Genomic DNA, 26,491 nt, shown 5'->3' with positions numbered 1-26,491 from the left:
ATGTTTAATTCATCCACTGCTTCTTGAGGAATGTAATTAGGCATGACACAATACAATTATTGGGTAACAATTCAGAAGGAAACATAATGAAATAGCCACTTAACACTTTAGCATGTTTGTCTGTATTAATACTGAAGCATTAAGTGTTATAGTTATTCCAAAACAAAAAAAGGAATCCCACATACTGCGCACACAGAACAATACTGATGCATTACAACAGCGGCTTGATGTAGCGAACAATGGCTTGATGTAGCGCGACCAACAACATTGTTGCAGACATCGTTCTAGCCGCTGCACTAGAAATTGAAGAGACAACATGTGGGATGGAGAGAGTGTACCAGAGCATGGTTTGTAGGTACAGACATTGTACCAGAACATGGTTTGTAGGTACAGACATTGTACCTACAAAGCATGTTCTGGTACACACTCTTCAAACAACCTGATGTCTCTTCTATTTCTAGTGCAGCACCCAGAACTCTTACCAGCAGATCTTCCTCTATCTCTATACGAGAACTGCAAATTAAACTTTGCATATGACTCCAGCCCTGACATGGCTGTTTCCATAAATTCAGAACACAGTCCCTAGCAAACTTACACTCATCTGTGAACAGAATAGGAGTTAAATCTGTGATCACTCTGGTCACATTGCTGGACCACTTTAGCCTATCCATCTACCACCATATCGTCTGTTGAAATATCTCTGAACTGCACATGATAATTGAGGTTGTGCACCATCATGCTGAAACCACTTTTCCTGATGAATATCAAGTAGCACAGATTCCAAGGATGGATCCAATATGTTTTGTATGTAGATTATGCAGGGTGAGTTAGCTAGAGTGGAAGGCCCAATCACATCACCATCCAAAATATCTGCCCGCACATTAATACCAAACCGTTGCTGAAATCACTGAATAGGTGTGGCACAAGGGTTTTCATCTGCCCCGACATGGCTGTTTCATGAATTCAGAGCACAGTCCCTAGTAAACTTACATTCATCTGTGAACAGAATTTGATGTGGAAACATGGGTGTGTTGATGCAGCAGTTCAGGAATCATGTGCAGTAGGCAGCATGTTTTGGAAAATTGGCTGAACCCATAGTGTGTAACCTTTGTAAGTTATAACATTGTAATTTTTGGTCATGAAAAATGTTCCTGGCGATACTGTGACTAGCACCCGTTTCACAGTCAGTTGTTTCGAGTACTCATTGATGTGCTCTCTTCAATGCCACGAAGTACATAATCTTCAAATACATGTGTGTGGTGTTGCTGTGGGGCATCACAGATCTGCCTCCTCACAGTGAAGGTCTTGTTTCTCGGAGCCGCTGCATAACTTGGGCAAAAAATTTGTGCAGTGGCATGCTACATTGTGGTAAACATTCATGATACACCCACACTAACATCTCTTCTGTTATCTTGAGCTTCACTATACACAAGGAGCCTATCTGTGCATTCAGGCATTGAACAGGTCTCACAGCAAGGTAGATGTAAAGTGACATCAGGTGACCCTCTGACATAGTACACATCATCCTGTCTACCCTATTGCATATCAGGATAAGAAACTCTGTGACTTATTTTTCCTTCAGCAGATGTGGACACTTGACACATCTGAATTGAAACTGTTACAGAATGGAAACTGCACATTTCTGGACGTAGGTTCCAGTTCAAAATATCACATACTCACTCCCCTGTACAAGTCTTGGAAGTTTATAATGGGAATTTTCGAACACCCTAAGCAGTCTTGCATGAAAGTAATAAGTTTTTAACCATAGTTCACTGCTATTCTGAAACAGTCAATAGAACCAGCATAGCTCCATCTCTTACTTATACTTCTCTGCTTCTGCAGGACGTCTTATAGTAGCTTCAAGTTCTCTCTCCCTTCGCTGAATTTCTTGGTCCTGGACTGCAATCTCTTGGCTTCGTTCTACAACAAGAATCTGCATCTGCTCTTCTTTGATTCGTTGCTTTGTCTTTGCTGCTTGTAGTTCATAAGCCAGTTCAGCCTCAGCTTTCTGCAATAAATGAAATTACCTCCCATAAATCATAATTATCAACAATGAGTAAAGATAACCCATCACCCTCTAGGTGATGAGTGATATGCAAGTCTGATGTAGTAGAGTGCCTGAAAGCCTGATGTAGTAGAGTGCCTGAAAGCCTACTCTGGTCTTGCTAAATAAAAAATAAAATGGTAGATCCACTTCATTACTTGTAGCCTGACACACACACACACACACACACACACACACACACACACACACACACACATTATCAAATCGTTGTAGCCTGAACGGTGTGAGAGACTGCTTTGTGTGGAGCAGTAAGAAGAAGGTGAGGACAAAAAAGGGAAATGAAATGTGATAGGGTAAAGGGTGGGAGTTGAGGGCAGGGTCAGGGGTAGAGGTGGGGTGGGGGCATGGACGACAGGAGTAATAGTATGGAGACAAAACATGAGTGGGGCAATGTTATCCTACTGATATTGTATGTTTGCTGTGGCCCATGGCACAATGAAGTGGCACATTACTTCATTTGGATGCAAACAGTTATAAAACGTAACTTTGACAATATTTTTTTTGCTTGTATATAATTTTCTGCAGCAGAAGTTGTGGCATATGTAAGAAGTACTGCTACCTTTAATACTCCTTACTCATTGGTTTTTGGCACATCCAAAGCTGAGTGCACCTTTTCACTGGTGGGGCCATTATTTTGCTGTTTAATGACAACAATGCCCAAGCACAAACAGTCATGTGCAGGTTTTTGAGCAGGGGGGGATCATTGTTTTGGTTCCTTAACATGTGCTCACAGTGTTGTGCATAAACTTCCTGAAGAAGTTGCTAAACAGTTGATTATTAGGGAAAAGTAATTTATGAATCTGTTTATTTGCAGAAAAACTGATGGAGTTATGTATGAAATTTTTCAAAGAAATAGTTTTGCAGTTGTTGGTCAGTGACTTCTGTTGGTGGAAGGAACGGCTTCCATGAACAGAGATGACCTGTTAAATCAATGTGGAAATACTACATAGCAATGGATACACCAGCAAGAATGTGAAATGAGCTCAACTGTTAAAAATAAGAGTGTATAAGCCTAGACATTATTAGCGAGTGCTTTATGTCCAGAAAAGGATAGTAAAATGAAGTACCAATGTTAGGAAAAGCACATATTGCTACTCATCATAAAGATGACAGGTTGAGTTGCAGATGTGCACAAGTGTGCACAAGCTAAAGACTATAGTTTCCACAAGCTAAAGCCTATAGTTTCCAGCCAAAGCCTTCTTCAGCAAAACACGCACACATTCACCCAAGCAAGCACACGACTGCTACCGCCAGCAGTTCCATCCGGTCAGAGCTGCGCGTGAGTAGCAACTTATCTTTTTCCTAATATTGTTGACATTCCAACCTGAAGTTTGCAGTGTTTGATAAAATGAAGTCATACTGATTTGTACTGTCATTATTTCCATTTACTCTCATGTTGGTCAGTCTGGTGTGACATTTGAAGATAGCAAAATGAAAACCTAAATTTTAAATTTCACATTCCAGAAATTGTTCACATAGGAGAATTGTATAAATGTAGCATCATTTGACCATCAGATAGACTAAAGTATGAATGACATAGTAATAAGCATCCCTGGCACACAGAAAAAGCTGAGAGATTAGAAACAAATAACCCACTAGGTCCAGATGGAATCCCAGTTCCATTTTACAAAGAATACTCTACATTTTTGGCCCCTTAGCTAGCTTGCATTTATCATGAATATCTCATCCAGCAAAAAGTCCCAAGTGACAGGAAGAAAGTGCAGGTGACTCCAGTATATATGTAGGGTAAAAGAACGGACCCACAAAATTTCAGACCAATATTCCTAACTTCAGTTTTCTGCAGTATCCTTGAACATATTCTCTGTTTGAATATAATAAACATTCTTGAGACTGAGAAGCTGGTGGCCATGAACCGGCATGGTTTTAGAAAGCATGGCTATAATATAGTGAAATGGATGAAGAGCAATACGCTGATTCCATATTTCTAGAGTTACAGAAAGCATTTGACATGGTACGCTATTTAAAGGCTGTTAACAAAGGTACAGGCATATGCCAGATATCCAAGCAGCTCAAAGACTTCTTAAGTGCTAGAATCCAGTAAGTTATCCTCAGTGGCAAGCCTTCATCAGAGACAAGGGTATTGTCAGGAGTGCACAGGGAAGTGTGATAGGACTGCTGTTGTTCTCGATATACATCAATGATTTGGTGGACAGGGTGGCCAACAATCTGCGACTGTTTTCTGATGATGCTGTGGTGTACGGTAAGGTATCAAAGTTGAGTGAGTGTAGGAAGATACATAACAACTTAGATAAAATTTCTAATTGGTGTGATGAATAGCAACAAGCTCTAAAGATGGAAAAATGCAAGTTAATGAGGAAAGTTGGTTGGTTGGTTGGTTTAAAAGTGGGGCTGCTGTGTGTGTGTGTGTGTGTGGTGGGGGGAGGGGGGGGGGGGGGAAGGGGTGCAAACTGCGAGGTCATCAGTCCCTTGTCCCAGTAGAACAATTACCCACTGCAACACATTAAAACCTCCACCCTAAAAGTTCTAGGATGGAGGACACAGAAGGACAAAGGATATGTGCTAAAACTCAGATCAAATGAAAAAACTAACCCTCATGAATAAAACATAGAACTAAAGCTGCTGGTGAGACATTGTCTCCCAACACTGAAGGTAGGGTGCTGGGATAAGTTAAAAGTCTGCAGCAGAGCAGCTAAAAGTGGGCAGTCCAGTAAGAGGTGGACAACTGTTATTTGGGAGCCACAGTGACACTGAGGTGGGTCCTCGCGACAGAGGAGGTAACCATGTGTGAGCCACATATGGCCAATGCAGAGCCAACAAAGGACAACTGATTCCTTGCAAAAAGCCCATAGGGAAGACTTCCACACATTCGCAGTCTCCGTAATGACATGCAGTTTGTTGTGCATTCTGTTATGCCACTCCATCTCCCAAAGCCGAAAAACCTTGCAGCGTAAGACAAAACGCAGGTCAGGTTCATATATGCCCATCTCCAGGAGTGGTTTCAGTATAGCCTGTTTGGTCAGCCTGTCGGAAAGTTCATTGCCTGGGATTCCAACGTGTCCTGGGGTCCACACAAATGCCACTGAGTGACTGGACCTTTCCAGGGCAGAGATGGACTCCTGAATGTTCGCTACCAAAGGATGGCGGGGGTAGCACTGGTCAATAGCTTGTAAGCTGCTCAGGGAGTCAGAACAGGTAAGAAACAACTCACCAGAAACAGGAACAGATGTACTGAAGTGCATAAGATATGGCCACAAGCTGTGCAGTGAATACACTCCAGCCAGCGGGCAAGGAATGCTGTTCAATATGGTCTCCGTGGACATAGGCAAAGCCAACATTACCATCAGCCATCGAGCCATTGGTGTAAACAATTTCAGAACCCCAGAACAAGTCAAGAATTGAGAGGAAGTGAAAGCGGAGAGCGGCAGAGGTAATGGAGTCCTTATGGGCATGCGAAAGGCCCAGACAAAGCTTTGGCCGAGGTGTACACCATGGAGGTGTATGTAAACAGACCTGAAGTAGAGGTAGTAAAGGGGACTCCAGTTGAGTGAGAAGGAATCGCACGTGAACCGCAATTGTGAGCCCTGACCTGGGCCGCCGATGCGGGAGATGAAATGGGAAAGAGAGACAGTAATTCCAATGCTCAGGAGAACTACGAATGTGCGCAACATAACTGGAGAGCAGTTGTACATGTTGGATCCGCAATGGAGGGACTCTGGCCTCCACCAGGACACTGGTCACTGGACTTGTTCTAAAACCTCCCGTCACTAGGCGAATGCCACAGTGGTGCACTGGGTCGAGTAAACGCAATGCTGAGGGCACAGCCGAACTGTAAACCAGACTCCCATAGTCAAGGCGGGATTGAACAAGGGCTCTGTAGAGCTGCAGCAGCATAGAGTGATCTGCACCACAGTTGGTGTTGCTCAGGCAGTGGAGGGCACTGAGGTGCTGCCAGCACATCCACTTAAGCTGAGGAAGGTGAGGTAGCCAAGTCAATCAGGTGTCGAAAACCAGTCCTAAGAATTGATACGTCTCCACTACAGTGAGTGGATTGTCATTAAGATAATATTTTGGTTCTGGATGAATGGTACAATGCCGATGAACTGTACACATGACTTTGTGGCTCAAAACTGGTAGCGGTGGGCTAGAGTCCAAGACTACCCCTTGTGAATGGCTCCCTGCAGGCGCTGCTCAGCAAAACCAGTACTGGAGGAGCAATACAAAATGCAGAAGTCATCCGCATACAGAGAAGGGGAGACCGACAGCCCTACAGCTGCTGCTAGGCCATTAATGGTCACTAAAAATAGAGATACAATACAGAGTCCTATGGAATACCATTGTCCTGAATGCGGGGGGAACTATGGCAGGCACCAACTTGGACACGGAAAGTACGGAGTGACAGGAAGTTTCGGATAAAAAGCGGGAGCTGGCTCCAGAGACCCCATTCATACAATGTGGCAAGGATACAATGACACCAGGTCGTGTCGTATGCTTTATGTACGTGAAAAAAGATGGCAACCAGGTGTTGGCGTCTGGAAAAGGCTGTTCGGATGGCAGACTCAAGGGACACAAGATACAAGATTATCAGTGGCAGAGTGATCCTAGCCAAAGCTGCCCTGACATGGAACCAGTAGGCCAAGTGACTCCAGGACCCAACCTAACCGCCAACATACCATATGTTACAGCAACTTACAGAGAATGTTGGTGAGGCTGATGGGCTGATAGCTATCCACATCAAGTGGATTTTTACCAGGTTTTAGCACTGGAATGATGGTGCTCTCGCACCATTGCCATGGGAAGATGCTATCACCCCAGATCCGGTTGAAGATGACGAGGAGCTATCCCTTGTAGTCAGACGAGAGATGTTTAATCATCTGACTGTGGATCTGATCCAGCGCGACAGCTGTGTCAGGGCAATAAGCAAAGGTGCTTGCACTCTGTAAGGGGGGCGTTACAGGGTTCAATGTGGCATGTAGTGAACGAGATGACTTTCCTTTCTATTTGCCATTTGAGGGTACAAAATACTGGGGGGGGGTAGTTCTCTGGTGCAGAGGCTTGAGCATAGTGCTCAGCAATGTGCTTGGTGATCACGACTGCGTCAGTAGAGAGCATGCCATTGATGTTAATGCCAGGGACACCTTTTGGGGTTTGGTACCCAAGAAGACATGTGATCTTAGTCCAGACTTGTGAAGGTAACATATGGCACCCAATGGTCGACAAGTACCTCTCCCAACACTCCTGTTTCCTTAATTTTATAAACAGGCGAACACGGGCATGGAGCCACTTAAAGGCTTCTAGGTGCTCTAAGGAAGGGTGCTGCTTATGTCGCTGTAGAGCTCGCCGCCACTCTTCAATTGCCTCAGTGACTTCCAGCAACCACCAAGGGACTGTCTTTCACCGGTTGCACCCTAGAGAATGAGGGATCACCTCTCCGCTGCAGAGGAGATTGTTGTAGTAACCTGCTCAATCACAACATGAATGGCACCATGTGGGGAAGATTCAATGGTGACAACAGGGGTGAAGGCTACACAGTCTGCCTTGTTTAAAGCCCATCTGGGTAGGCATCAGTGGGCATGCACCGAGGGAGTGACAGGAAGATGAGGAAGTGGTCACTACCATACAGGTCATTATGTCCTCTCCAGTGGGTAGATGAGAGAAGATCTGGGCTGCAAATTGATAAATGAATGGTTGAGTAACTACCATGAGTGACACTGAAATGTGTGGCAGCCCCAGTATTTACAAGGCAGAGGTCGAGCTGGGACAGTAAGGGTTATGGGCATCAAAATATCCCAAAAGTAGGAAAGGTTTAGGGAGTTGATCAATCAGCACAGCCAGTACATTCAGGGGTACCACACCATCTGGAGGGAGATATAAGTTGCAGACAGTTACGTCCTGCATTGTCTGTATCCTTACAGGCACAGCTTCAAGAGGAGTTTGAAGGGGCACTGGTTCACTACATACCGAGTTCAGGACATAAACACAAACTCCACCTGACACTATTATATTCACTACGGTTCTTGTTAATATCCCCTGTAGCCGTGAAGGGCAGGGACTGTACTGCCGGGAACCAGGTTTCCTGGAGGGCAATGCAGAAAGCAGGTGTAAAGTTTAACAGTTGCCATAGCTCAGCCAGGTGGTGGAAAAAACTACTGCAATTCCACTGGAGGATGACTTGCTTGTGAGACTGGGAAGGCATGAAACACTTAATGAGGTGGCAGTCTGTGCCTCAGGGTCACCTGCTGCCACCGATTTATTTCCTGAACTGACTGTATCCATTGTGTCTGAGGGTCTGGTGAGATCTAGATCTTCAGCGGACGCCAGAATCTTCACCTCATCCTCAGACACAGAGCTTGTAGGCAGCGGTGTGTGGGTGCCACCGCAAGTCCCTTGGTCTTGGGGGACTTCTTTCTGCATTTCTCTCACTGATCCTTGGGTTTCTCTTGCTGGGAGGGCTTCACTGATTCAGTGTCTGCGAATGTGGACGATCCTGAAGCCCTATGACCAGCTGCTTTTGGCACTTCAGACTTAACGCTTTTCTGGTTGAGAAGTGGGGACTGGTGTGTCCAATGGTTGGGGGGACAGGGCTCCTAAGGTAGGCAGTATGAGAACAACAGGGGACAGGAGTGCCCCACACCATCAAGGGGCAGGTGTAGTCTTCCAGCTCTGACAGCCAACTGTAACTTGCGGAACTGATGGGGCTACAACTGTTCTCGCAGCAGCAGCAGCAGCACAAGAGGAGGTCATAGACACAGGATGTAGCCACTCAAATTTCCTGTTCGCCTCAGTCCAGGGTCTTGTATTCCATGATTTTCCTTTCTTGCTGTAAAAAGCTGCAGTCTGGTGAGCAAGGGGAATGATGCTCTCTGTAGCTGACACAGATGGGAGGCGGGGTACATGGAGTATTGGGATCGGATGGACGTGCACAATCTTGACATGTGATTCTGGGAGTACAGCAGGAAGACATATAGCTGAACTTAAGCACTTAATGCACCACATTGGGGGAGGGATATATGGCTTGACATCACAGTGATAGACCATCACCTTGACCTTCTCTGGTAATGTGTCACCCTCAATAGCCAAAATGAAGGCGCTGGTGGCAACCTGATTATCCCTCAGACCCCAACGGACACACTGGATGAAATGAACTCCTCATCGCTCTAAGTTGGCACGCAACTCGTGATTAGACTGCGAAAGAAGGTCCCGGCAGAATATAATACCCTGGACCATATTTAAGCTGTTATGAGGTGTGATGGTAACGGAAACATCCCCCAGCTTGTCACAAGCGAGTAGTGCCCGTGACTGGGCAGACGATGCCGCTTTTATCAAGACTGAACCTAACCGCATTTTGGACAAGACCTCCACCTCCCTAAACTTGTCCTCTAAATGCTCTACAACAAAAAACTGAGGCTTCATTGAGACAAACGAGTCCCCATCAGCTCTCGTACATATGAGATACCGGGGCGAATAAAATTTACTGCCATCCTTAGCCTGGCATTCCTTCCATGGTGTGACCGGGGAGGGGAATGATTTAGGATCATACTTCCTTGCATTGTACTGAGACTTGGAATGTTTAAGAGACTGTTGGCATTTGATCACCAGCAAGTGACGACGTGGTACACTTCATCGCGCCTCATCCACCCTGATGCCACTCACTCCGACCAGAGGCCCTGCCGACGGGTGCCACCCAGCTGCAGCAAAGGCCACCTGGCAGGATGGCCATTGGCAGGAGTCCCAATGCCCCAGGGTGACAGGCATCTACTCCTTGGCATACGTGGGGAGTTAATAGCACAATGATCCATGTGTAGTCAGGGGGATACAACCGACAGGGTACATTGCGGTCCCACCACAATGGACTGGCTATAACGCTGGACATGAGGTGCACAGATTTCTGTGGTCATCATCGATGCAGAAAGTGACACTGCATAGTGGGCAGAGGAAAATGCACCCAGGAAGGTGTCCTCCTGAAAGAGATGGAGGATGAGCGGGACTGCAATGCCATGACAAGAAAGTGGACGTAAGATGTCAATGCACGATGGACACGATGCACCATGTAAGGCGCCCTTCCCAAATTGGCTCGCTCTTTGGGAAAATTTTGGAAAATGGAGGTCAAACCCTGCAGGGACCGTCATATAAAGGCCAAAAGGTGTTTACTTATGACAGTGAACCGTGTGTTCTGTACGGACAAGTTACTCTGTAACTACAACATATGATCTAAAGATGGACAGCTAGCCCAAGACCGGTAATTGATTGAAAATAAAGAATAGCGATCGAAGACTGAAATGCCGTATTTTACTTACAGAATATGACAACACAATTTCTCCAACTTAACAGGCCCGTACAGACTCAGAGAATACAATGGAAAATATAATAAAAAGAAAGCAAGCCTTTAAATTTTATGTCATAAAATCTAATGTTATATGCAGCATTCAAGTTAAAAACACACTGAATCTTTCAATTTAACATCAGTTGGGAAGTACATGTAGTATGTTTACTGGCTTCACAGTATTAAAGATGGGTGATCCGCTTTGGAACCAATTCAAAGAGCCAGATCCTTTTAAGAAGTGGGCTGTAAGCGACGTGGAAAAAAAGGAGCGGTAGCTCATCTGACCCAAAATGTTTGTCTGTGGATAATAGTGAGCAGGAAAAAGAGTCTGTGGCAGACAATGATTCCATGTCACATGGTGAAGGAGACATTTCCCAAGCTGCAAAAACATATGCTATAGACAATGTGCATGCACGGTTTATCATTCTTACTAATGTGCACAATTTTTCTCAGCCATGAAAAGAATAAAAAATGAAGAAAGGAAAGTTTTCCAGAAGACTGCATTAATGGAGGAAACACTTTGCCGCATTATACAAGAGTAAATGACAATTCTTTACAACATACCACAGTAGCATACAGGAAGCTGATATGAACCATTTGATGTAGGACACCTGTTTTCTGTCAAGCCATGAAACAACCTCAAATTGGCTACAACTACAAAAGCTACAATGCAGGCACATCGTGCAAGACTTCAGTATTCTCTCACTATCTTTGCATGAACTATTAGTCCTACCAAGTAAATAAATAACCTTTTCTGTATGAAATGTAATGGAGTTTAATTTTATACCAAAATACATTTTTGCTACAGGCCACATTTTTCGAGCTATTCAAGGCAATTGTACAAAAGTGACCTCCAAACATACTCCGGTACCTATACTCAACCCCATCAGCTGGAATTTCTAGTACGTTTTTCATAGCACTCCTTCCTAACACTGTACAAAAATGCGCGGCTACGCACTGTTTCCTGTATTAGACTTTACTGGTCTTCACCGACTTTTCCTACTTTAGTTCTGAGGGTTCTATAGATGCTTCTCTTAATGTAATTAAAATTTTTTTACAGTCTTTTTTATGTAAGTTACAGTCATGAATGAGATAGTATTTCCTAAGATACTGAATGAGTTTACTCTTTCTATTTTCTGATTCCTTATTACTACAATGCTGGTAACTGGCTCCTGATCCCTGAAAGTCATAACTTCTGTTTTCTTTGAAGATACAGAGTACATATCTTAGATGTTGTGTATAAAGTATGAATAGCTGTTTGGAACGTATTCTTAGCTGTAAAGAAGTCCTGACCTGAAATGTGCAGCAATTGCTGAACTAGACAAATATTTTTTGAGGCATATTTCCTGGAAAAAGTAATCCCTTAAACTGGTGGGAAACCAGAAAATTGTTATAGCCAACACTACACCAATCGGTTCTGAAAATATTATGCATTCCAGCTACATCAGTGCCTTGAATATGTATCTTTTCAAAAGCATAACACCTATACACCAAGAAAAGAAACTAATTCACTTTGAGTAAAATAGGTCAAATTTCATTTATAAATCATCATACTGACTAATTTTGTCTTCTTTGGCAATAATATTGTCATATTTATCCAAACGATTCAATGTAGATACTTAATTACAATTGGGTTATGATTCTTATATTTGTATTTTGTCTTCAAATTTTGAATGGAAACATAACAAGAATCATTCATGCTTTTAAAACTGTCCCACTTGATAAAATTTTCTCGGGCTTCCAGTTGCATCCATTGGTTCAAAATCCATGAGCTTTTGGCTGAATTCTCTTTGGCTGTTGTCAAGTGGTGATGTCAAATGATTGCTGCTGCTGTTCTTCAACAGCCACACTGTCTTCAGTGACATCACTGGTGCTCGCTACAGCGACATATATGGTAATGTTTTCATGGCGTGCTTGCTTCACCTGCTTCAACTTTCTGATGGCCTAGTTCCAAGCTCTACTTAGCTGCAGGCCACAGTCTTTATTGAAGGTACTGTCAGAAATTTTTAACTTGATCCCTTCTTTTATACCACTGTCCCAAAAACAAGTAGACTGCATAACAACAGATGTCTCAGCAAGTGCAATACGGTGTCTATTCTCTAAAGCATGTTCTGCCATGTTGATTTCTCAGGATACCGCAGGTGAAAACATCTCTTGTGTTCCACACAGTGCTGTTCAGTAGTATGTATAGTCTGTCTGATATAGAACTGTCCACACCCACACAGTATTGTGTATACTCCTGGTGTTCTGAGACCAACATAGTCTTTCATAGGCCACATTAGCTGTCAAATTTTAGTCGGTGTTCTAAAAACTGTATTGATTTTATGCTTCTTTAGAAGCTGGCTATTCTTTCCTGTTATTGAGCCACAGAACAGCAAGAATGCAAGCTTCTTCATCCCTCATCTGAGGTCTTCTGCTTATGTTTTGTTCAGCAAGATGGCCTGCAAAATCTGGCTGTTGTTGTAGCCATTTTCTTTGAAGACTTTCCACAAGAGGCTCAGTTCCTTCAGAAGGCTTTCAGCATCTGAAACAGTTTTTGCTCGATGCAACAATGTCCTCAGAACAGAACTTTTCTGTGAGTGATGGTGATAGCTGCTAGCATGCAAATACCTGTCTGTGTGGGTGGGTTTATGATAGACACTATGGCTGAGACACCCATTTTCTTTCCAACAGACAAGAACATCTAGAAAAGGCTAGGCACCATCCGTCTACTTCCATCATGAATCTGATGTTATCATTGATGCTGTTGATGTGGTTGAAAAATTCTCCCAGCTTTTCATGCCCATGAGGCAACACAACGAAGGTGTCATCGACGTAATGATAAAAGCAACCAGGTTTTGCAGGAGCTGTGTCCAGGGTGGTGTTCTCAAAGTACTACATGAAGAGGTTGGCTATAATTGGAGCTAATGGGCTTCCCATCGCAATGCCGTCTATCTGGTTAAAATAATCTCCATCACACAAAAAATACAAAGATGTCAGAGTGTGCTTAAATAAATCCACTACAGTGTCTTCAAACAACTGAGAGAGCAAATCTAAAGAGTCTTTGCTGGGAACCTGCATGAACAATGACACAACACCACCCTATCTCCTTCTCTGAGGTGGGGTTGCATCTCAGACAGATTGTATGTACTATTGAACATTGTTGTGTGGAATACAATACCTAAGGATCCTGAAAAATCAGCTGTGGCGGAACATTCTTTACAAAACAAACACCGTGCTGCATTTGCCGAGACATCTGTTATTACATGAACTACCAGTTTTTGGGACAGTGTTATAAAAGAGGTGATCGAGTTAAAAATTTCTGACATCCTCTTTAATCAATATGGCAGCCTGCAGCTAAGTACAGCTTGGAACCCAGCCTTCGGAAGTTGAAGCAAGTGCAGCAACCGCGTGATGAAAACATTACCATATATGGCACTGGAGTGAGCACCAGTGATGTCACTGATGACAGCGCAGCTATATAAGGATGGCAGCAGCAATCATTTGATAGTCACCAATTGACAATGGCTGAGGAGAACTCGGCTGAAAGCTCGTGGAATTTAAACCACTGGTTTTGGTTGGAAGCTTGATAAAATTTTATCATTATATATCACCATGAAACTATGCATTCGTATATTACTGTCCCGCTTGATAAGAAGCAATTAGGATTTTTTTGTAAAATTTAAATTATTTAAAGCAGATGAAATATAGAACTTTTAAATCTCTGAACTACTAGGGACCTAACATAAAATGATTACTTCTCTATCTATGTTCTTTCAAAACAGGACCAAATCCGATAAAAATGCTGCTATAGTGACCTGAATTAAAACAGATGAAGCGCCTTTCTTTCATTTACTTTTGTGAGTGAATTGTGACTGGTGAGTCACAAAAAGCAGCTAATTCATTCCAGAGAGTGAGCAGTTCTTATCCAATTTCTGAAAAGAGTGTACAAAATTTACTATGATTACTGTAGTCAGTCACATTCTGTCAATGTGAGATTTAAAGAGGATTTGCAGCCACTAAGTGCTGGCACTTTTGCCAGCCTATTTAGCCAAGAGTGGGCACATTGTAGGCCGCACTGGGGATAGCATGTGCCTTCTTCATAAATACACAAGGGGTATGCTCTTAGTTTATGAGACAAACTAGAAATTTACAAGTGTAAGAAGAAATGAAGGAAGACTAGGGTTTAATCTCTCATCAACAATTAAGTCATTAGAGACTAAGCACAAGCTCTGGCCAAGGAGGGATTGGGGGGGGGGGGGGGGGAGGGCAATCAGCTGTGTCCTTTCAAAGTAACCAACATGACATTCCTCTTAACCTCTTAACTGATTTAGGAGAATCACAAAAAATGGAAATCTGGGTAGTTATGCAGGAATTTGAACTGCTGTTCTCCCCAATATGACTCTAGTCTCTCACCACCACTGCATGACCTTACTTGGAACAAGAGGAAGAAGAAGTAACAAAGAGTACTTATGAACAGGATGACAGTGTGGCTAATGCCATCTTTGTTATGTATGACAATTTATTATAGAAACTGATTATTATTCATTCCTCTGGTGCTAAATAAAGTGTTCAATGTTTGGTATTTCTTTGTGACAGCGAGTTGGGCAGCGCTCTCCAATGCCAGAATTAGTGTGTACATTTATTCAGTGTTCTATCACATATGAAAATGGCTTTTTGTGTGCTTTCTTTGTATTTTACACTTCTCTACAGATATCACCACATGAACACTGCATGTAGTGTAGTAAATGTCACTTTTAGGCTGTTTTCCTAAACTGGTTTTTATACTGATTGAGTTTTTTTACTAAACTAAACCTTTTTCAAGTTCTACTCTATCACACTGCACACCAAACCTGCACCCGGACAGAAATATCTGGAAGTCTTTGGTGCTAACTACTTTGAAGGACTGAAGGATGCTATAGCTTTATTGAAGCATAATGGGCATAGCGAGCATCAATCATCTGATCTTGGAATTACAGCTAATCTCTCTTGAGGAGTAAGGGAGAAAAATTCATGAGATATAGAAAGATAGCAGAAGTAACTTGGAGAAGACAAGAATCCTGGATCAAACAAGGGGACCAGGTATAAGTCATAAATACATAAGAAACAGTACAATTTAAAAGTTAAGTTAAAACACACACTACACATATTGCTGTAGGGGAATACAGCGACTGTCTTGTAAACAACATTGATTCATTTCATTTTTCAGCCACACATCACAAAGTTTGTTAAAAATACAATAAAACAGTATCAGTTGAGATTTACATTCCACTATGACATGCCATGAACTACAGTAAGCTAATTTGTGAAGAGTAAATCAACATATCTGTAATCTTAAATGTAAAGTAATATGTAATAGGCCTTTACCTTTGTTTGGACTTCAACATCGTATGCTGCTTTTTTGAGCTCAAAATCTCTCTGTGCTTTGGCAATTTCTGTATCATTCAGAAATCTGTAATACATATTAGATTAAATATATTGGACTTCTTTTGTCATACAATAATACATTATTTCCAGAAACATTTACAACATTTGCTTAAAAAACTAACCTGGCAGCCATACGTTCTTCTTCAGCAATAGCTTCTTTAATTTGGGCATCTCTCCTTGCTTCAGCTTCACCAATGCGAGCATCCCTCTTAACTTCAGCTGTCCTGGCCATACCCAAGCTTTTCAGATACCCCTATCAAAAATAAAATGAACTACAGAATATTAAAAATAACTACAAGCCACATAAACAACTACAATGTCCATGGTGCATCACACTACAATGAGACACTTCGTGGACCAAAAGAAGAGTGTCTACTAACCAAATGCTGAAATTGGGACAATCAAGTAAGGCCGACAGACAAATTAAGAACAAAATTTTGGCTTTGAGCACCAGGAGAATGAGAATTAATGAAAATATGAGTCTGTAAGAGAGAGAGAGAGAGAGAGAGAGAGAGAGAGAGAGAGAGAGAGAGAGAGAGAGAGATGTTGATGAGAAAGAGAAATCATATAGTTCTGTAGATCAAAAGAGATTTATAAATAGCACCTGACTGTGTGAAGAGATCAAAAAGGAGATTTATGAACTGAAAACTTCAGTAAATAATTTAGGAATAACCACTTAAAAAATAATAAAGGCATTGAGTCATCCATAGGCACTTGAACAAGACTGTAAACCTGCTACCTTTCAGACAAATCCCTTTTTGAGCAAGAGTACACACACACACACACACACACACACACACACACACACACACACACACTCTCCCCCCTCCCCCCCCCCCCCCTTTCCCCCTGTGTGGTTAGAATGTGTCACCTGAATACACAGTGTAGTTGTACAGCTCCCGTGCTGTTAGAATGTGTCACCCGAATACACAGTGTAGTTGCACAGCTGGTGTGTGTGTGTGTGTGTGTGTGTGTGTGCGCTGCCTTGAAAATGGATTCATCCAAAAACTATGAAGTTCTCAGTGTTTTTTATGTGCCTGTCAAAAACTCAACACCTCTATTATTTACTCCTAAATTATTTACATTATGCCAGAACTTTTCATCACCATAATTTTACACTGAATGGCTAGAGGAGCAATTGGATGAAGTTCATGAAGAGCTGATGGAAGGAGGGTGCAGAGCATTCAAAGTATTCATTAGTGCTGTAGCAATTTAGATGTGCTGTGTGTATGAAACCTCTGAACAGAACTGATAATAACAGAATTGGAGAATAATGGTGGCAATTACAGTGACAATGATTACCAAAGTACAAAAAGCAGCTAAAATAATACAAGAATTTATATGTTCAGTACACTATATAAAAAGGCAGTAGTGTCATATCTGTAAAAGGAACTCAAGACATTTATATCTGAAGCATTTAAAGAGCTACGGCTCAGGTTTAGGAGCTTTATGGACAATGCACTTAATACTTAGTAGTACAGTATGATGGGAGGAACCCACCAAGGTGTATAGTCAACTGTATATAAACTAAAGAACCAAAAGCTACTACATAACTTGTGCAAGAAAGCCTACGGCAATAGATAGGGAGTCTCTCTGGGCACTATGGGACTTAACTTCTGAGGTCATCAGTCCCCTAGAACTTAGAACTACTTAAACCTAACTAACCTAATAACATCACACTCGTCCATGCCCGAGGCAGGATTGGAACCTGCAGTTGTGCAGTAGATAGGGGGAGTCTCAATGAAATATGTTTTGACGTCATGCAGGCAATGCATGAAATCTCGAATGACTAACTTAGCACAACACCATTGAAGGATCTCTCACAAAACCTAAAGAAATCTGGTCATATGTAAAGGCTTTTAGTGGTACCAAAGTTAAGTGTTCAGACACTCGTAGGTGAGACAGGGAATGAAACAGAGTAACAAAGCAAAAGTAAACATTGCACACAATTTTTATATTTCTCACACCATTGCAAAGGTGGTGGTGGTGGTGGTGGTGGTGGTGGTGATGGTGATGATGGCTTCAACTGAACTAAGTTCCAGGGCACAACGGAATCCATATCAGATTCTACACTGCATTTGAGCCTTCTTTTAACCTTAATCGACCATAAATCCCTGCTTAGGGGACACTGCCTTAAAGTAGCACTGTCTGTGCAGATGAGGTGGTTTATGCACTATAGATCCAGAGGGCAGTACTGTCATTAGGCTTGCTTTCAGCAGGGCCACCCAAAAGGGAGAAGCCAGATGAAGTGTATCCTAAAATGGCCCTTTAGTATTCTTCTTCTATCCTCAACCTGTCCTTTTCCTGTCGTCTCAAATCATAAACAAGGTGTGTGAAGCTCTTAAAAGAAAACTGAGAAAGTGGAGGTTCTGAGGTGGCTGCCTCACCACTTGACTAAGGAACTGTAGGCCAGCCACTGTAAAGACATGATTAAAGAAACAACAGTAAAACACAGCTGGACAGGCTCAAAATTGAAGACTTTTGGTATGAAAAAGACAACAAAAATAGGTTTCTGGAATGTCAAATCAGAAAGAAGGTACCAATTACATTGGAAATGAAGTATAGATTGGGCTGGTCTTAGTGAAGTGAGATGGCTAGATTTTGGAGGAATCCAAACACAAGATGGATATACCTTTTTATACCCTCCACCTGCTGGAGAGTATACAGAGCACAGAAACGGGGTTAGACTTCTGTTAACCAAAGGAGAAAATAAACCTTATGAGATGGAAACCAGTTCCAGAGCGATTACTAATGGCAGGCTTTAATAAGACCATTCTTTGTAATATCACAATTATCTAATGCTACACTGCTGTAGAAACCTCAGATGCTGAACAATTTTTTTTCTGTACATATATAGTTTTATCACTTCTTAAGAAACACCATTAAAAGGACCAGCAAGAGATATCTTGACTATTCTGGGAGATCTAAATGCAAAAGTTAGAAACAACAATGAAGGCTTAAACCATATGATGGGAGTCCATGGTATTGGAGAAATAAATGAAATGTTGATATGCTTTCAAACTTCTGTGTCAGTCACAATTTGATGATCGGAGGTACAGTACTTCCACACAAAAGTTGCCATAAGGTTACATGGGTATCCCCTGACCACAGAATGGAAAATCAAATTGATCTTGTAGCACTGAGCAAAAAATTTAGATCACTGATGGATGTCAAAAGTAAAGGTAGAGCCAATGTTGGCAGTGATCATCACCTTATTATCACGAATATAAATTGAAAATCATGGCTACAAATACAGACTTTAAATAATGGAACAAAATATATATGTGCAAAACTTCAGAACACGGTAACAGCAAATTAAGAATAATTCCATATTAAGCTAAGAAACAGCTGTGTGTTGTTCCATGCAGCACAGGAAAATGATGAAAATAATGTTGATGACACATGGACTCAGGTTAAGGACATCTACTGCAATGTAAGTGGACAGATTCTTGACTTTAAAAACTATCTCGAGAAAGATTCAATGTCTGAGAGTACACAGAATTTGATAAACTGTATAAAAGACATTAAGGCAAATTAAATACGAGTAAAAGAACGAAAAAGAAAACTCTGATACAAGCTGAGTACAGAGCTAGTGACTCTATTAAGAGAATTGTGCGGAATGATATAAAATGGATGATGAACAAGCTATGAGGGCAGAGACAGCCACAGCAATGGGAGACACTAAAGAACTATACAAAATCACTATAATGTTAAAAAACTTTGGACAAGAACAGATCTGCGAAACGCAAGGAGTGTCAATTGTTGACAGCAGGAGACCAATTTAAAAGATGGAGACTTCTTTCTCCAGTGCCTAACATGAAGCAATCCAAAGAATGGGTGAAACAATGAAAGGTATCAGATGTCAATAAGAGACAACGTAAACATACCATGTTGAAATGCTGAAATCAAAATAACCCTCAAACACATAAAGAATGGGAAGGATCCAGGAAAGGAGATGTGTAAAGCAGACACTGTCACCCCTGTGAACGTACTGCATCCTTTGTTTGAGAAGACATGGACAGAAGAGAAACTATCAAAGGATTGGAAAGACGGACTGCTAATTAATTTGCCAAGGAAAGAGGGCGCTACCAGCTGTAATAACTGGCGAGCCATCACCCTCCTCTCTGTACCAAGTAAATTACTATGCAGATTAATGCTAAATCATTTTAAGGACTCTGTGGATCCATGGCTAAGAAAGATCAAGCTGGAGTCAGAGACATCAAAGTTGTGTCCATCTCATCAATAATATGTATAATACTTGAGCAGAGTGCAGAATGGCAGAACAGATTCTGCCTTATGTTTATTTATTTTGAAAAGGCATTGACTGCCTTAATTGAAGAAGAAAATGGAATGCCATCAAAGATTATCAATATTGTTAAAGCAATGCATGAGGGATACAAATGAAGGGTACTGTACAATGGGAAATTTATTAAACCTATGCAAACAAATGCTGGGCTGAAGCAAAGATGTATTTTGTCACCAACCTTGTTCCTGTTGGTGATAGACAGTATAATGAAAGAGTGTTGTTGGTGGCAGAAGAAGTGTTCAATGGGGAATGCAAGACAGGCTTGAAAACCTTGGTTTTGCTGCTGATCTGTATCTGCTCTTGCAAAGAATCAAAGAAAATCTGGCAAGACTGCAAGAGGAAGCAAAAATTGTAGGACTAAAAGTAAATGCTCAGAAAACTCGAAAAATGAAATGCAATCTGAAAAACAGACAAAGCTAACAGTGTATGGAAATGAATTTGAACAATTAGATTCCTTTTTATTCTAGGAAGTACCATTTGTAATGATGGAGAGGCAGAGGAAGATATAAAGATTGAGATACTGAAGGCAAATGGAGCCTTTGTACAACCATGTCCTGTCTGACACAATAAGAACATCTCAAGACAAACCAAGCTGTGACTGTTCAACTGAAGTCTTCCTCAAGAGTTTTGAAACATAGACGGTAACAAACATGACTGTAAACCAGCTGCAAGTCTTTATTAACCAGTGTCTTTGGCAAATTATAAATGTGATGTGGCCACATGTAACATCAAATGAACTGTGGGAAGTGACAAAGCAGTGACCAATTCTTGAGCAAATAAAGGAAAGAAAATGGAGGTGGACAATATGCAAAGAACATGGAGCTACTGAAAAGACAGCACTGGATTGGCATCCACAAGAAGCATGGAGAAGTGGCCTCCAAAGAAAGACATTGAAAATGGTGGGAGAAGAACCTATCAAAGACGTGAGACACGGAGTGAAGTGAAATGTTTTGCTGCCAGCAGAACCAATGGGAGGTCATTACTGCTGCCGTTTTATGTTCCAAAAGAAGCCTCGATGACTCAGTTGGATAGAGCACCTGCCATGTAAGCAGGAGATCCCGGGTTCGAGTACCAGTAGGGGCACACACTTTCATCTGTCCCCGTTGATATATATCAATGCCCGTCAGCAGCTGAAGGTGTTAAATCAATTCTAATTTCATTCTAGGCATCTGAAGGTGATCAATGGTGTATGTTCTTTCGGACTTGGGGTGGGACACTATGAATGTAATATATGGACATACAAGGTGAGAATGTGGGTCTCAGGGAAGGCATGCGCAAGATAGTCCCTGCAGTCACGTTATCCTCTGTGCCCTCAGTGGCTCAGATGGATAGAGTGTCTGCCATGTAAGCAGGAGATCCCAGGTTTGAGTCACAGCCAGGGCACACATTTTCACCTATCCCCATTGATATATATCAACGCCCGTCAGCAGATGAAGGTATTAAATCAAATCCAATTTTGTTCTTGGTGGCTGCAGGTCATCAATGGCGTCTGTTCTTTCGGACATGTCTGAAAGAACAGTCACCATTTGCATATAAGTGGATATAGAGAAGGGCAGCATGAAAAGTCACAGGTTTGTCTGTTCCATGGGTCAGTGTCATGAAAACCCTGCTTAGAAAGTTTCTGGAGCAACTTTAAGTGATTAATCTAGGAATGTATTAAAACCTACTACTATCACTCCCATAGCTATCGCAAAGACAAGGCCAAACTAATTACAGCACATACAGAGGCGTATATACAATCATTCTTCTCATGCTCCATATGTGAAAGGAACTAGAAAAAAGCCTAATAACTGGCACAATGGCATGTGCCCTCTGCCAAGCACTTCACAGTGATCTGCAGAGTACGGATGTTTATGCAGATTTGACCTTCGGTTTCTTCCATTTAGCACATACCATTTTGTCACAATGTGACTTTTATATGCCAGTACTAAAAAATGAGCAACACACATGTAACTTGAATGACAAGTAACATAATTTTGCAATATGAATTATTAAATAGGAATTATGATTATACTAACTGGCATTCCGGCTCTCTCTTCTCCTTAACTCATTATTATAGCTTTATCTCTGATGAATTGCTTGGCCTTAGTGACATGACCATCATTCCATACTATTGATATTCCAGCACAGGATCGATAGTGATTTCTGTAATGAGGTTTCACAAAAACTGAAAAACCATTTATAGTTCCTGTCCCTTTCTGGCTTTTTAATCCATGTGTGTGTCAACAGAAACCAGATTTTTTCAAGCTTTAACAACTTCACACACTACATATTTAACACTCTGTGTTAGTACCCAATCTTGACTACTGTGTTTCAAATTTATACATTTTAACATTACTAAAGAGTAGTTTTATCATTTTAACAAGAAAAGCACCTTCTAAAATTTAAACATGAAACAAAACACATGGTATATTCAGGAAATCTTGGGGACTGATTGGGTAGGATCCACAACACTAGAAAGGGTGAATCAGTAAATGAAAAAGATTTAAGTGCTGGAGAGAAATGATAATTTTATGGTGACAGGAACATGGCTACAGGTAACCAAACTTATTCATTTCCAACAAGTCTTTGAGCCATGGGCATTGAGTTGCACATAAAAAATAAAAGTAACTGTGTTGTCTGGTGATGATATTTTGTGTGTCAAAATATTGGGATAGCATATACGGAAAACAACTGCATGTATGAGAGAAAAGCAATTTGAGAAATATAAATGAGAACTTAAGGCGAAGAAAGAACAGCTTTAAGAAGAACCAGGAACTAGGCAGTAAACCTTAGACAGGCAGATCATGTAGAAAGACTTTAAAAAACAAGGCTAATAAAGAAATTAGTTAAGGCAAAACTTGGACAAGAAAGATAAACTTGACAAAGTCCTGGGTAATAACTGTTATGGTATTGTAAGAAACTTTAACAAAAGAGAACAGTGATCTGATAACAGCAACAGAGAGCTGAATACAGAGATAACTGGAGAAAAGTTACATTATAGACTCATGTCGAACATGGACTGCAGAACAAAGAAAATACGTAAGCACGGAATGTGCTGTAGCAGGTATAAATTAGAAATCAGTTAAAACTGCACACACAATATTGAATGGTCATGAAAAATAATAGGATACATTTGACGTACAACTTCTAAGTTTAGGAAGCTGACAAGTACATCGCAGACCTTGCAATTCCACTAAAGTATAAGTTTCAGATGAGAATTGTTGAACACAAATGAAAATGTGATATTCTCTCAGCAACAGTTTTGATTCCAGAAGGGTCCTTTTACTGAACATAAAAGGTTTATATTAAATTATGCAGCATGATATTTTGGATCCTGCGGAACAGTCTTCAATGCTTTGGCCCTTGTGGCACCTAGATGAATGCTTCTATGTGGTAGGTACTGTAAGAGTCAAAGCACCTGAAGATGGATGCATAACATCCAGAAAACCAAAATGCATAATTTAAAATACCCTCTGTCTACAGTTGCCAAGAATAAAGTTATTATATACATTCATTTAAACTTTTGCATTTTAGAGACTATATCTTTTCCCATGGTTCAGATGGAGGTGAAGAAGAAATGTTATTGAACAAAAATATCTAATACTTTTTACATGAATTGTTTTGCTTTCTGCGGAACTGTCTGTCTAATTTTATCACTGACACTGAAAAAGTACCTGTTAAAATATTTTACAATTACACAAAATGGACTCCATATGTTCATTTTCTAAGACTGCTTTGGCTTGCTAACAATTTTTGTCGGCTATAAAGGTCAAAAATGGAAAAAAATTCTACAAACATAATGGTGTTATCTGTCAGATAAGATGAGATAAATGATTTATATTGATTCCTAAATTAATACCAATAACATGGCACAAATGTATTATTTAACTTTTGTAAGTTAATGTAAGTCAAACTTCCCCCATCAATATTACTTTTAAGGACAACCGATATTTATATACTTATTACATCACCAAAAATGTTAAACTTTATCTTGTTTGAAATGATTTTTTATGCTATAATAATCTATTATGTATAACAGATAACATGGCAATTCAATTATTAATGAGGAAAACAGTTACCGTAATTACTAATAGTCCAGCAGATTACTGTAGAATGCATCAATGTAAGGGATGTTTAAAATGCAGTAAATGTCAGTTATAAATACAAATACATTTCTAGATAAAGTCCTCTATATCTTTGTCAGCTGTTTCTACTGAGATACACTAAAATTTGTTACCACCACTGCAACAGAGAAGAGATGGGTAACAAAGTGAATTAACAACCCTTTCTGTGAAAAACAAATTGTGTGGAGTGGTCACAACACACATACATGAGCTACTGCATTCATATTGTAAGTACTTTTTCCATGTTGAGGGGTGATATTTAAAGATAATAACAGTTGAATGATAAGCCCAAAATTAATTATTCCAAGAACTAAAGCAGAACAGTGCAGAATATTGTCTAGAAGGAAATAGATAACTATGTCATAGAAAAGAATAGCCATTACAGGAAAAGATTTAGTCATTAAAGAAAAGAACCATATGGTACACAAAAGCAAACATTTTTACCAATTTCTTCCAATATGAAATACAGAAAATGAGCTAGAGACAGCTCAAAGGGTAAGACTTCTCAGAATTGAAAGACAGTATTATAAGCATTTAATAAGTCCGCTGTTAAGCCAACTTCTATGAAATGAACATAAGCATATTACTGTTACACCGTCTTAGAATTATATCAATACAGATACAGTGTTAATAATTACTGACCAGTCTAAGAACAGTCTCCTCTAAGAGTACTTTTGAACATAATTTAGTTATTATGTATACACAAAAATTAGATTTTGTGTACTTTAATTCTATAGAGGACTTTCCACCACATGTACAATCTATTACTTCTTTAACAACACATTTAAATGATAAAACATCACAAACCAGAATTTTCTGCAATTTGTTTTATGCATTTCACTGTGCAAATCACAACATATTTTAGGTAATGACAAATTTTATGGCATATGAAGCAAAACAGTCAATTAATAGAAAGCAGTGAGTCACACTATAAATAGGTATATCTATCACTATCCTTAAAGAACTGTCTTCTGACTTGGAACAAAGCATTACCGGCCATCACATGTTTCAATACAATGATAACTTCAGTTCTGTACAAATATATGAATGATCCTTTATTCTGAGTATGCACTACAGACCTCACTGTCACGTGCCCAAATGAAAATATCCTCTTTATTATATTATAATACCTTATTAGATAGCTGGAGCTGAGATTATCTTTACTGTAAATGCACAAATATGACATAGTAAATTATCACTGAGATTACTGATGGTTTTTCTGTAACTAGATAACATCAAAATATGTAGGGAAAAGAAATATATGCAGCACAAGGGAGGATGCAACCTCAAAAATAAGAGAACATGGTGTAAGCCAATATCTAAAACAGACTGTTCCAGATTTCTTGCTGAGCACGTTAGTCAGAACATTAAACAGAAATTGTTTTATGTAGCTCTTAACCACTTAAGTTCAACAACGTTTGTTTTTATATGTGGCTGCTGAAAGCAGTCAGGCAGTATACTTTGTTTATGCCCATTTATTAATGTTACCAGGAACAGTATTCCGAGGTAATTCTATATTTAGAGACTGACTATTCACTGATAATAATAACACAACATGGATTTCATGTATACCTACAAATCTACTTTAGATAACCATTCAGGCAACTAAGAATACCAAACACCAGACACTCAATATACAGAGTGTTTCTCAGTTGTCCTACAAACTCTTACTACACACAGTGAACTTTGTAGATAACTATTTGAATAGAAAGCCATGTCCAGAGATCAACAGCTTATTTTCATTCAGTCATTGTGTAGTATGGACCTGTATGTCTATCATATATGTATTGTTGAAATGATTGCCTAGTAGTATAACAACTACACCTACCAAGCTGTTCTGAATATGTCATTATTGATGACAGAATATAATAATTTATCAAATGTTAATATAATTATTTTATTTGGATCATGTAATTTTCATTCAGAAACTGCAGTATATTTATTTTTACTGTTTATTGTGTTTCTGAACTGGTTGCTAACAGTAGAGAAAGAGCAAAATAGAACTAGACTGGAAAATACTTCTATTAATGTTGTGGAAATGACATTTGTTAATGAACAGGAGAATTTCCGACCACAGAAAATGCTGGAAACCATGATTTCAATGCACTACTTCGTTGCTGTCATGTGTCTATGCATGCACATGTCCCACATGCTCTGTCCTGAGTGAATGAGAAGAGCACACATTGTTAATGACTGACTGAATGCAACACAAAATGGTGCTAATCATAAAACAGATCTTGTTCATGGTCAACTGTTATGCAAAGCACAATTCATGGAAAATATGTGAAGAACTTTTTGTGCGAGAA

General features: G+C 40.4%; 1 protein-coding gene across 2 annotated transcripts in view; it reads right to left on the bottom strand.

Annotated features, from left to right (window-relative positions):
* Nucleotides 1-26,491, bottom strand: part of LOC126275312 (flotillin-1) — a 151,607-nt gene that overhangs the window by 40,835 nt on the left and 84,281 nt on the right. For both annotated transcript variants that reach the window (XM_049977185.1, XM_049977187.1), the window contains exons 6-8: nucleotides 15,896-16,026; nucleotides 15,714-15,798; nucleotides 1,821-2,008 (exon numbers count right to left, since the gene is read on the bottom strand). In XM_049977185.1, coding sequence (XP_049833142.1) covers nucleotides 1,821-2,008; nucleotides 15,714-15,798; nucleotides 15,896-16,026 — 404 coding nt within the window. The remainder of the gene's footprint in view (nucleotides 1-1,820; nucleotides 2,009-15,713; nucleotides 15,799-15,895; nucleotides 16,027-26,491) is intronic.

This window comes from Schistocerca gregaria, chromosome 1 (genome assembly GCF_023897955.1).
Source record: "Schistocerca gregaria isolate iqSchGreg1 chromosome 1, iqSchGreg1.2, whole genome shotgun sequence".
In the NCBI taxonomy this organism is placed as follows: Eukaryota; Metazoa; Arthropoda; class Insecta; order Orthoptera; family Acrididae; genus Schistocerca; species Schistocerca gregaria.
This window is presented reverse-complemented; position numbering and strand designations above follow the sequence as displayed.